Source organism: Etheostoma spectabile, chromosome 17 (genome assembly GCF_008692095.1).
Source record: "Etheostoma spectabile isolate EspeVRDwgs_2016 chromosome 17, UIUC_Espe_1.0, whole genome shotgun sequence".
In the NCBI taxonomy this organism is placed as follows: Eukaryota; Metazoa; Chordata; class Actinopteri; order Perciformes; family Percidae; genus Etheostoma; species Etheostoma spectabile.
Window position 1 is genome coordinate 10,078,393 of NC_045749.1, and position 12,987 is coordinate 10,091,379.

General features: G+C 39.9%; 1 protein-coding gene across 1 annotated transcript in view; it reads left to right on the plus strand.

The window, feature by feature from the left end:
- Positions 1 to 12,987, plus strand: part of LOC116705416 (E3 ubiquitin-protein ligase NEURL1) — a 33,149-nt gene that overhangs the window by 11,578 nt on the left and 8,584 nt on the right. The window contains exon 4 of the mRNA XM_032541589.1: positions 12,105 to 12,821. Coding sequence (XP_032397480.1) covers positions 12,105 to 12,821 — 717 coding nt within the window. The remainder of the gene's footprint in view (positions 1 to 12,104; positions 12,822 to 12,987) is intronic.

Sequence of the window (12,987 nt, forward strand, 5' to 3'; positions counted from 1 at the left end):
TTAGGAGGCTAAAACACGTTTAAAACTTTCCCTGTTTAAGCCTGTCGGGTGCAAACTCTAGCAGGAGGATAAGACGGCGTACGCAGCACCGATTGTTTTCGTTTTTCTCTCTACTATTTATTGATATTTACTGATAACACTCCAAATTTACAAAAAACAGAGCTACGTGTTGAAATCAATCGGAATTCTCCTTTAAGTCTATGTTAAGAAAATAAATGTATGTGAGTGATGACCGATCTTTGCTTCCACAAAACATGTAACCATTATTTAACTAAGCTAAAGCATACTGGTGTTGTGACCTCATTCCCCAGCTAACATCAACCGTCAGCTTAGACCAATAAGCCTCACAAGCTTTAATTTTAAGACCTGTGTAATGAGCATAACTGTATCTGATCACATCCTTTCTTCGAATAGCTTCCTCACCTTTAATATTTTATGGATTAATTATGAAAGTGTCCCTGCTCACATGTCAGCTCACATTAGTGCTCAAATTTTTTCTGCGAGCTGCCACCTGAGTTTATACATCTACTAACAGTGTTACAGGCATAATTCTTTATTGCTATTCTGATCAAATCTTTTTGTGGTTTGACTGTTTTGCTTCAGCTTATGGTTTATGTGATCCTACTTGGGGTGATTATTTCTATAAAACCAGAGGATCTAATAGCAATTCTGAACCCATGATAAAGTTGCAACAATTGGTTTCCTAATTAAGTTTAAAGATGTTCTTCATTTAATAGCAATGACCTACTATAATAGTGATCCATTTTAGCAGGGCTAGAGTCAAAAGTATGTTGCTGTTTTTAGCCTGTGGATAATATGCATCCAACACTGTTGTGTCTGTTTAATCCTTTACATCCTTGCACACTATATTAAGGAATTCAACAAAGCTGCTATCTATCGCTGCCTTTTCACTTCTCTAAATGCAGCCTGCTGCCAAAAGACCTGATGGCAGGTCTTATTCTGATGTTTAAGGATCTTTTCAAGAGCAGTGTTTTCTCTCTAGGCTTTTATCAAGGGAGTGCAGTTCAGTAGCTAGCCACCCATGCATCGAGTCAAAGGTGATCCTGAGATCAGTGAGACAGCTTGAAAGCTGAGATGGTGTTGCATAAGAGAGGAAGCTAAATGAATCTGCTGAAATCAAACTGAGCCTCAGGGGCTGTCCAGACCAACAATGCTGCCCATGCAATTTTAGAAAGATCTGTTACATCACCACACTTGTTCTACTCATACAGCTATCAATAAAGACTAAAGTGCCTTGCTTGAATTTTGTACACAACGGCCTGGGCTATGCTGAGACGCATTAGCCCTTAGAGGAACTGAAAAAAGGTTTCCTCGATTATATAATATGTCTCAAGCAACATAACTGTTTTGAAAGCACAATTGTGTCAGCTGTGTTTTCTATATGTCTCTATTTGCTATATTTCTCTGAGCAGTATTATAAGAAACCAGTCTTAAGATTTCCAATCATATATACACTACCGGTCAAAAGTTTGGGGTCACTTTGAAATTTCCATTACACTCCATTATAGACAGAATACCAGTTGAGATCAGTTGCATTGTTTTTTTAACCAGCGCAGCAGTTTTCATATTACATCATGTGCTTACATAATTGCAAAAGGGTTCTCCAATGTTTTCTCAGTTAGTTTTTTTTAAATGATATTAGATTAGTGAACAGAATATGCCTTTGGAACATTGGATGAATGGTTGCTGATAATGGGCAATGTAGATATTGCATTAAAGATCAGCCCCCCACTCAGATCAGCTGGTATTCTGTCTAACATCGAGTGGACTAGAAATTTGTAAGTGGCCCCATACTTTTGACCGGTAGTGTATTTTAAATTGTAAAGTTTAAAAGATTTTTCCTTTTTTTATTGTCAACTTTTTAGCATTTGATTTTCATTAAGGGTGTTGTAGAACCTCCAGAAATCAGGTCGCAAGTGTTTTAGTTTAATTTCCCAGAAGCACACACACATGGGAATACTATACCTTTCTGCAGTCAAAAAAGTACCAGCGCTGTCTTTACACTTGTACGGCTGCAGTCTTAACAGAATGTGTTTGTTTATGGAACGACTCCCAAGAGACCACACAGCCTCCACCGTTTTGTACAGGTATGATGGATTCCTTCCAAGTTAGATAAGCCGAGCGAGTCAAAGGCATCTTTTGATGGATGCAAGATGATCTACTGGGGGTTTGTTTACTAGAGGTAGATGAGTCACTTAATCACTGACAGACTGGTAGTGATCCTTAAGACCGGCGTCAGCTAACATCATCTGCAACCTGTCTCTCTGGTCGTTAGGGAAGAATCCAAAATGGCTGCCAGACTGTCAAGAGGCTGCATACATCTTAGGTGATTAAAAGGAGGGTGTTGACATCAATCATGTCTGTACATGCAATGCATTAGGCCTGTAGAGCATCATGGTGGGAAAAACCTTGTGCTGTATGCTCTTTATGCTTACTAACATCCTGACAGACATCACTAATGTTTCCACCTCAGTGGTCAGAGGGAGCAGTTTTGAAAAAGAGACCTGTTTTTTTACTACAGTGTGCATAGATGTAGATTTTCCGCCGGGTTAGTGGCTCCATGGATGGGAATGCCATTCTGTTGGATTTTATTAACAAAAGTAGGATGGATTTCAATGAAATTTTGAACAACCAATTTGTGGTCTCCAGAGGATGAATCTGTAAGACGTTGGTCAAAATGTTTACTCATCCTGTGAAATATCTCAACATCTTTTCAATTAGATGCATCAAATTTTGTAAAGACATTCATGGTTCCCAGATTATGACTTTGGTGATCCCCTGACTTTTATCTTCAGTGCCACTTAATGTGGAAATGAATTGGCAAATGTCCCCCCTCATCTAAAACATCATCAGGTCCAAATTCAGATTGTGAACATTATTGATAAGTCTGTCAATTATGATAATGAATCAATTAATTATTTAGAAATTAGTTGAAAAATGGCCACCATGATTGGTGATGTGTGATGTCATAAAATTTCCTGTTTTCCCTGAACAACTCTCCAGGTATTCAGTTTACTATAAAATAGTAAGGAAAAGCAAAAAAATCTCACAATTGAGATTGCCCTGTAGAAAATGTTGCATTTTTACTTGAAGAATTAACTCAACAATTAATCTATCATCAAAATAACTTAATTGTTTTTCTGTTGAATGACTAATCAATCAATTGACTTGTTTCAGCTCCACCCGGCTGACGTTTTGCTCAAAGCACCACTGTGCCGAGGCACAGCCTCACAGAGCAGTTGGCATGACTGTACACATGTAGTTTTAAATTCATTAGTATACATTTGCAATGTTTCCCTGTTTTGTCTGAACCTATTTTAAACCCTTGTTAGCTCATGTGAACCAAATCCTGTTATTTGAATTGAAATGGAAACTATCTTTTAGCCTTTAAAGATCACTTCACCTTTAGCTCACGTCAAACTGTTTTGACAACAGATAAAGAGATTGTGTGTAAATGCTGAAAAGCTCTGTGCAGCACAAACATGTTGAGTTGTCTGAACCTGACAATGCTGTACTTTCCTTTCTTTGTGTCTATTTCTGTCTGTCTTCACTCAGTGTGCCTAACGCTCATGCTCACTTGCTACAGATCTCACTTATTGTTTCACTTGTCAACATAGATTATGTGGAGTTTCACAGTGTTTTGATTTGTGGATGAAATGGTTTATATATAGAGAGGTCAGATAGGTGCAACCTGACGCAAGTGACCAGAAATACAACGTATGGGTCAGCCTGTTGACAATGCAGGTAAAAATGGTTCAGTACGACTAGGCGGAGAACAATAAACAATAAATATATGTAAAAATAAATTAAAAAAATTACAGTATCAATTTTTATATTGTTTATTACATTATAAAAGTATGGTGCACAGGCCTTTAAAAGAAAGCAGAGCTAAACTATTTTGTTAAATGTGATTGATGAAGGGTCTGAAGTAAAGTACTGCAAATAAACGTACTAATACATTTAATTTCTGGTCTGCTGCTTCCAGCCAAATACTCCAAAAACAATAAACTGGAAATTCAGCATGATAATAACAATATGCAAAGTCATCTGTCAAAAGTCAACTTCTTGCCAATGGCAAACAGCAGACAGTGAGGACAAAAGGCAAAGAGAGATGCTAAATGTCTCTTTATTATAAACATTTAGTAATTTCCTTGAGCTGAATTCCTTTGGCAGAAATAGACTAAATTCATGAATCATACTACAGCCTGTTGCTCTTGTTTTTCTTTTGCTCTCTTCTTATGCTGATCACACCAATAAATCATTTGAAAAGTGTTTCCCTTTTTCAAGGGACTGGACATTTAAACCTGATCATAGTTGCATTAAGATTTTGCAAGACTATGGACCCTGTCCCAACTTCTCTTCTTTTGGAAGTTACTGAAGCCTGCAACTTATATTCAGCTCAAGAGACCCATTCGGCCCATGTTAATACCTTTTTTGGATAAAAATCGTAACACTGTGGTAACCTTGTTCATTTTTAAGTAGGTACATTGTCCTGCTTAGCTTTCCAACCATGTTTGATTTTGAAGCTGTAACTATGCCCCTCGGCATTCAGCCAATCATAAGTCCCCAGTACCTTTCCATGGTGTTAACATTCCTTTAAATGATAAATCTAACCAGTTTTGTATCAATACTACTTAGTACTTTCACTTCACATGTTTTATAATGGCAATGTTTTTATCGCTAAATGTGTTTTTAAATTTCTAATTGCAGGTAGTAGTTTCCCCTTGATTGGCATCTGCAGCTGCACACTATGTCCTTATAATGGAATACATAAATATAGTGCATGAGTCACCTGTTTGTATACCAACTGTCAAAACAATGTATTAAAAGAATAACAGTGTAGTATTTAAAGATGGTGTTGAATTTGAACGCAGATAACACAATCTAAATTCCACTTTAGGCACTTTAGCATAGTCCCTTGGTTATTATTATTTCTAGACAAAGCTGTAACATAAATACCTATTTTAAAGAAAGAAAGATAAACACATTGTGGAGGCGGGACTTCAGGCAGGGAGCTGAAGAAGGATTATGGATATGTAGAATTGCCAAGAAAATAGAAGAGAAGAAGATTTTCATCACAAAATTTGAAACATTCACAATAACCAATGATAGCAGTTCACCTTGTCCAAGATAATAAGCCATCTTAATCTGCAGTACATTGGCTGTAATCAGCAAGAGAAACACATTGGATAAGGGCAACCATGGTAACAGTTCCTCTGAGGCTGATGTGAGTCAAGAGCATAGCAAAGTGCCAAGAAATGACTTGAAAAATGGAGAATAAATAAGAGATTCACAGACTCAGTGAAAATGGCCTTTTCCCATGCCATTTTCTTTAGCATGTGGGCTAAAAGAAACAAAGTAAAGCCAGCATACAAAGCACACATACAGTTGCTGGTCTTTGGGTAGATCATGGCCCCTTGTGATTGGGCAAATGTTGAAGGGCCTGAAGATATCTGCTTTGCTTTGCTATGTTTTTGGATTTCCCCTTTATTTCTCCTCTGGATCATTATTAAAACTAAAATAAAGTTTTTCTGTCAGACAATTGCTTACAATGAAAGAAAGGCATGTGCCTCAGCTGGGATTTAAACAACCCAGATGGACTTGAACAGATTTGCTGAGAAATCAAAACAGAAATGGTTATGAAGCCTGTCAGGTTTGGATCCTGGAGCTGGGTTGTACAGTGGGAAGCCTTCAGAGAAGAGGTTAATCACTTTCAGATGAGTCTATTCCCAGTGAAGATGTGAATGTGTGTATTGAGTGTGCAAATGTATAAATTATTGCAGTCTTCAGATATGTTGTTTTGACCAAAACAGTGAGAGAAATCTATAATTGGAGAAATGTGTTGACCAAGTGTTTGGTCAAAGAAAAGATTTAAAGCAGGGCTGTTTAAAAGTGCATGGTGTTTTTTTGCATTTAGAGCCACATTAGTTAAGCTTTTACTAGCCTCGGAAACACTCTGCCCTTGTGACAGCCCTTAAGTGCTAAACGTCGTTTTCACTGCGGCCATTTGTCACTGCTGCCATTTGTCACCTTTCTTTCCACGATCACTGTCCAAAACTCGGAAACATCTGGCACTAAACCAGAGACTCAACTCGATCTCTCAAAAACGCCACATATGTGGCTCTTATTTCACATGGCATCTCAGATACTCCCACTGTTAGGCTTCTCCCTGTGTATCGATATCATAGCTCGCTCTATCCTTTTAGCCCCTCCTGCTTCACACTCATACTTGTGCCATTATCTTGAGTGGGATGCCACTCCTTAAAAGCTCATCAATGCAGATTTTCCCCTGGAGCCAGTTCTCTTTTTATTTCTTTGATAAGCGAAAGCCCTTCCTTCTCCTTTTTTGGGACAGACACACAGCCCCTCCCCCTGCAACCTCCTTTCTCATGACCGATGACTTCACTCACTCATTCTAGACAGAGCCCTGGATAGGCCCCCGAGGCTTGCATACTTAGGGCAAATCTCCAAACACACACACACACACACGCACACAACTGGTGCAGCTGACCTTGTATAGAGGTTGCAGCTTCACTTAAGCCCCCAAAAGCCTCCTAATCCTGTTCCACCGGGCCAAGGAATCAACTGAACCCTTCCTCTTCTCTTCAGTACCATGCTATTGTCTGACTGAGAGCTTTTTAACACTAAAAAGGCATACTTAAAATGTAATTGAATGATTTAGATGTAAAACTACTCTACTGTAATACATGCATGCCTCTCTAAAAATGTATTTCAAGATGAGGAGCCAGGCTGTTGGTAGGGTACTATCTTAAATGGCTTTTTAACCACAATATGTCATTCTGGCATGTGTTTCCAGTGGAACCTAATGCCAGTTTTTCAGTTAGGCTATGTCCTGAACATCCTTGTTTGCATCGCATTCACTTTCCGGGAACTGGTTTTTCTGGATTGCGTTAAGAGTTTGTTTCCCTGAAAGTTGCAACTTCTTTGAACCGTTAAACCTAAAAAAACAAGTAGAGGGATTTTCTGCAGGTGTATGTTTTGGTGTGTGTGTGTTACTTCCACAAAGCCAAGAAATTCCTCCATAATGTCCGTGCAAGTTTGTGATTATTTTTTTTCACACAGCTACATTGCTTAATAAAAAAGCCAAGCGGTCAGCCACTGACCCTTTAGAACCATGTCAGTCTGGTATGTGTTGCTCTATTTAATCAGAGCTTTCCTCCTGAGATTGAGTAGCTGGGGCTGTTTAAAGACTAGTCAATTTTACTTGGAAATTTCAGCCATGCTCTTAATCACGTTGGTATTGTTTTTGTGTCTGACAAAAAGTCATTTAGACTTGGCCTTGCTATTCAAAAGTTACAAGGACTTGAACTTTAAAATTGCAAAGTTGAATATAATTACTGTATGTTCATTGCATGCTATTGTAAATCCACTGGAGCATTGCCAAAATTAAGCTAAGCTGCAGTGAATTTTCTGTAAGGTGCCCATGGTTAATTTATAAGGACAAAAGACAAGATTGCACCTGTCTTTGTTTGAGTGACAGTTTAATAAGTACGTAAGTAAGTAGTCTAAGAGACTTGGCTCAAGAGTACTCAAGCATGTACTAACTACACCATAGTTACAAAAAGATTGAGATTGTTTGCTGTTTGAACATCCCAAGTCAGTTTTTTTTTTTGGTAGACTTATCCAATAGCCTCAGATGCAGTTACCCATTCACCAGTTATGGTCCAAATATGTTCATTTGAATGCAATAAACTGGATATCATTTAATTAGAAATGATATAAAATGGATGTTGTCACAGGTTTGTTTGATTATGTTTACATTTGTACCATTTGGAATGGCAGAAGCTTGGCATATCAACCATTTAGCCATAATTTTTTTACCAATAAGCCATTTCCTCTAGCTATTTCAACCATGCTCAGATAAAAGTTTAAACTTTTTATGCTTGCTTGTTAATAGTTTAATAGCTTTTATAGAAGACGCTGTATCTAATTATATTCTTTTTATAATACAATTCCCATTTTTCTAAATAGTTGAGCCCACAACCTATCCACGTACACCCTGGGGTACAGGTATCCTGGTTGGGTATCACTGTCATGGGTGAGGTAAAAAGTTTGGAAAAGTTAAACAGGACTTTGCCAGCCACGTCTCTGCTATGTGTGTGTGTTGTTTATGAGAAAAGTTCTTTACCTCTTGTCATGCAACCATGCTGTAAATGTTGGTGTACACACTTAAACACTTTTTTAATATTGCATATTGTGTCTCAAGCTGGGTAATTTCAGTGTGTGACTCAATGCTTTTTATATTTGTCAGTTGTTTTATATGTGAAATTATATCCCAGACTCCTTTTGAGACCAAACCAAGGGAAAGAAATTATACATATTTATTTGGCTCACGTCTTTATCTTTCATTGTTTTGTCTTCTTTTATCTTTTGTATATCTTGCTTTTCCGCAACCGGTAGAAACTCTCATGAAGTTGCTATTTGCCATTCTCAAAATCAGAAACTGTGAACCTCGGGAAAGCACAATTGCAATAATAGAAATTATCTCTTGTAGCCCAAAGTCGGCTAACTTTGCCTTGAAGACGATAAGGCTGCTAATAATAAGAGCCTGATCCTTGGTTGTGGACACTCTTGACTGAGGAAGTAATTAAGTTCAAGCAGTTTATCAGTGACTGGCCGGAGATGTGCTGTCTTTGTGTGATAACAAGGAGCTGGTGAGGTATGCCCTTTCTCTCAAGTGGCCAACCCACCCTATTTTTCAACGTGATATCATGACTTCCTTCGTACTCTCCTGCTCCATCCACTTCCCAAAGGGGAAACCCAAGGCAGATTGAGGCTAAGAGCCACACAACACAGCCATCATGTCACTCATCCATAGGCTTGTCCGTCCCTGCTCTCCTCAAATGTCCAATCAGGCTAATTTTAGCCCCGTGTTGGAGGGCCGTGTTAAATTTGGCAGTGTGTCCCTAAGCGTGCCACAATGCAGATCCGTTTGAACTGGCTGTGCGCACTGAAAGACACACGCTCCTTCTGTTTTGCAACACCATTTCCATCTGGCTTCTATTTTACAGTGATCAGAATTAGCATACTGTAAGGGCTATTTGTGAGATAGACATGTGATGCAGTTTTTGGAATGGCTTTCCCTTTCAATGATCGGAAAAAGACGTTTTTAGCATCCAGACATAACTTAAAATGTTACAGTGGTAACAGTGTACAGCAGTGGCATAACGAGCCAACACTGGCCCCTTATGCAGGATTATCAAGGCGGACCCCCTACTACAGTACGTGATGACCACAAGCCACCACGAGTAGGCTACCATGAATAGGACAGGATAGGATCAAAGACACACAGCATATGAGATGACTGACAAAATCAGGAGTAATCTATGCACACCACAACAACAAAAAAACGCTTGTGAATGCGCAACATAAGAATCAGAATCAGAATCAGCTTTATTTGCCAGGTTGGATCATCATTATTGCTCACAATGCGCTTACTTACACAAAACAAACAATATATACACACTGTAAACAGAAACAACATAGACAGGTGAGGCAATAGTGCAATGAAGAGTGCAAAGTATGCAGGAGTAAATTATAATTATGATAGTTATTATTTTAATTATGGCCCATAGTGCAAAGGGTGCTGGAATAAAAATTATGTTATTACATAAGTATTATATTAAAATATGAACAATTAGAAAACCTCTGTAATAGAGAGTGAGAATGATGAATAAATAACAAGTGGAACCAGTAAACAGACTGAATAGAGACAGTGTTGCTGGGTTATTGCACAGGAATTGAACCTGGCACTGTGAGTCAGAAGTCAGCTGTTCATCAGAGAGATGGCTTGTGGAAAAAAACTGTTCCTGAGTCTGTTGGTTTTGGCGTACAGTGCTCTGTAGTGCCAAATCCAAACCAGACAGTGACGGACGTGCAGAGAACAGACTGGATGATGGCTTTGTAGAAGTGGACCAGCAGCTCCGTAGGCAGGTTGAGCTTCCTGAGCTGGCGCAGGAAGTACATCCTCTGCTGGGCCTTCTTGATGATGGTGTCAGTGTTGGGCTCCAACTTTAGATCCTGGAATATAGTGAATCCCAGAAACCTGAAGGATTCCACAGCAGACACAGTACTGTTGAGTATGGTGATGGGTGAAAGAGTGGGGGGTCTCCTACTGAAGTCCACAATCATCTCCACAGTTTTGAGCGTATTAAGCTAAAGGTTGTTCTGACTGCACCAGAGAGCCAGCTGATCAACCTCCCGTCTGTAGGCCGACTCATCGCCGTCCCGGATGAGACAGATGAGAGTTGTGTCGCCAGCAAACTTAAGGAGTTTAACAGATTTCGCAAAAGCTTTTGTAAAACATTGCAATAAAAGTTGCAATGTCTTTTGTATGTTGTTACAATGAAATTGCGGAAGACAGTTAAAATTGCAAAAAAAGTTGTGATTTTTTTTGTACAGTTCTTTAAAAATAAAAAGGAAACTTGTTTTGGGGAGAATAATAATTATTACTATTAATTAATAACTCTGGGCTGAGATTTCCTAGTAACCTTGTCAAAATGGCTCAGAAGGCTGCAAATGTTGGTATAATATGAAAATGGCTGTTGGATTTAAAACAAAAAATAATAATTTATTGAATAAATCAAACATGAACATATTTGTCACTGTCAGTTAGTTGTTGATCTTTACATTGTTAGTTAATTTCCTATCCTGGGCTGGGACACACATTTATACAGTTTGATTAAGTACTTATCGGACTTTAACTTATCATTGCAGTTACAAGAACAAAGACAGTTGTCCTTAATTTAGGTCATCCTGTACGTCTCATCTGCAGTTTTTCCTGCATCCACCGTGTGTGTGTGTGTGTGTGTGTGTGTGTGTGTGTGTGTGTGTGTGTGTGTGTGTGTGTGTGTGTGTGTGTGTGTGTGTGTGCGTGTGTGTTTGCATGTCAGTCGCGGGGGGAACTCAGCAGCCCCGCCCACTGCAGAGCCGACAGGATTGAAAAAGCAGCAGCTGTCAGCAACTTTATTGTGAAGAAAAATCATTAAAGTGTACAGTGATGTTAAAATGTACAAAGGTTGGCAGGATGGTCTGAAATGTTTTGCATGGTATTTTGCTGTGCGTTTTGTTGGTAAATGTGGGATGTTCGAGTCACACACAACTCATCTTCATAGCAGAAACAAGGAAATTAATTTGGCCCGTTCTTCTCACTCCCTGTTGGTCAGGGGCTCCAGAGTGCATGTGGGACTGCTGGGATTGTCGCGAGTAATACAAATGCAATAGGGGGCCCAGGCTGTCAATCGATATCTTCCAGTCACATGGACCCCTGATTGGTCCAGGCCCGTAAGCAACCACGTACCCTATTACCAATAGTTATGTGTCTGGTGTACAGAGGTAGAATACAGTACATCAAGACACTGCTACAGAGACAGTTTGTTATGTAAACGGTGAGGACTCAAGGTGGTTCATTACAGCTTTTTCACACCCACGGTATACTATACATTAAAAGATTTTTTTAAAGTACAATCTTTAGATTATAATGTCTACATTTTCACTCCATAGGCTTTCAAGTGTGGTAAAACGAGAAAATAAGATAAGAAAGATAATGTGGCTTATTATCACAGGACTCCGATCTGAGGCAGAATGCAAGGCTCAAACGCAGCTAAGCTTTATTTCAGTTGCTTCATGTGCATCTCTTATCCTTCAACGTTACATAAAGCTGCTGCGTCTCTTACACTGTGATGTAGCCACTGGCCTGCAGCTACACTATGCCCCCACTTAAAGTCCTGATGCGTTTCTAAGTATCTAAAACATTGACGTATTTATTCATATTGTTGAGCCTTAGTACAGAGAGTGCATTAAAATGAATAAGTTACAAAGCAGAGAAGCTGCAGGGCACCATTTGTTTACAGTGACAGGTATGATTAATGAACAGTGTGCAGACAGTGAATGTAAATCAAACCAGTGTTGTACATGGGAATATGCAGAATACTAAGTGGGTAGGCACATAAAATTTGGATATATGGGCACTTGGAAAAGAAAGTTGATTGCGATTTTTGTGACTGTATTAGCCACAGACATTGTGTGTGTGATTATATAACATTCCTGTTTTTTCCCCACAGACAGCGAGATGGTCTCTCTGGACTGCTTACGTCCTCGTTCTTTTACTAACGCCAACCGGGCGTCTATTCAGCAAAACAGTGATGACCCTCGCCTTTCCATCAGCCTGTGTGACCTGAGCCTGCAGCAGCAGGAGACACATCTGGAGGAAGATGATGAGGAACAGGAACGACTACAGCGCTTAAGCTCCGCCTCCTGCCATGTGCCCCAAAACTCCCAAAACTCGCAGCAGTGCTCGCTGCTGCCCAGCCATTTGGACACCGATCTGCACTTTCACTCAGTGCATGGCGTCCATGTTACCGTGCTTGATAAGCACACTGTGGCGCGGCTGGATCACCGTGGCGATGAGAGGACCCTGGTGTTCACCAGTCGGCCGATGCGCTGCTCAGAGACTGTGTTTGTGAAGGTGAAGGCAGGTGCCACACGGCCAGGGTCTCTCTCTTACGGTGTGACTTCATGTGACCCGGCCACCCTAAAGCCCAGTGACCTCCCGTCCAACCCAGAGTCCCTGGTTGACCGCAAGGAATTCTGGGCCATGTGTTGGATGGCGGTGCCACTCCACAGTGGAGATATCTTGGGCTTTGTGGTGAACGCAGAAGGGGAGGTCATGATGAGCCACAACGGCATCAGCGCAGGGATGCAGCTGTGTGTCGATAACTCCAGACCACTCTGGATGTTCTACAGTCTGCATGGCGCCATCGCACAACTCAGGATTTTAGGTACGCTCACTTCACTAAAACTGTATGGAAAGAGCCTAAAATAGCTGTATGATCTTAAATCACTTTGGGAATGCAAAACAGTAAACCAGTATTTTTAAATGTCAACATTCAGGAAAAAGGGAACTGTTATTATTCTCCCTAGTCCTTAAACATAAGCGCTTGAATT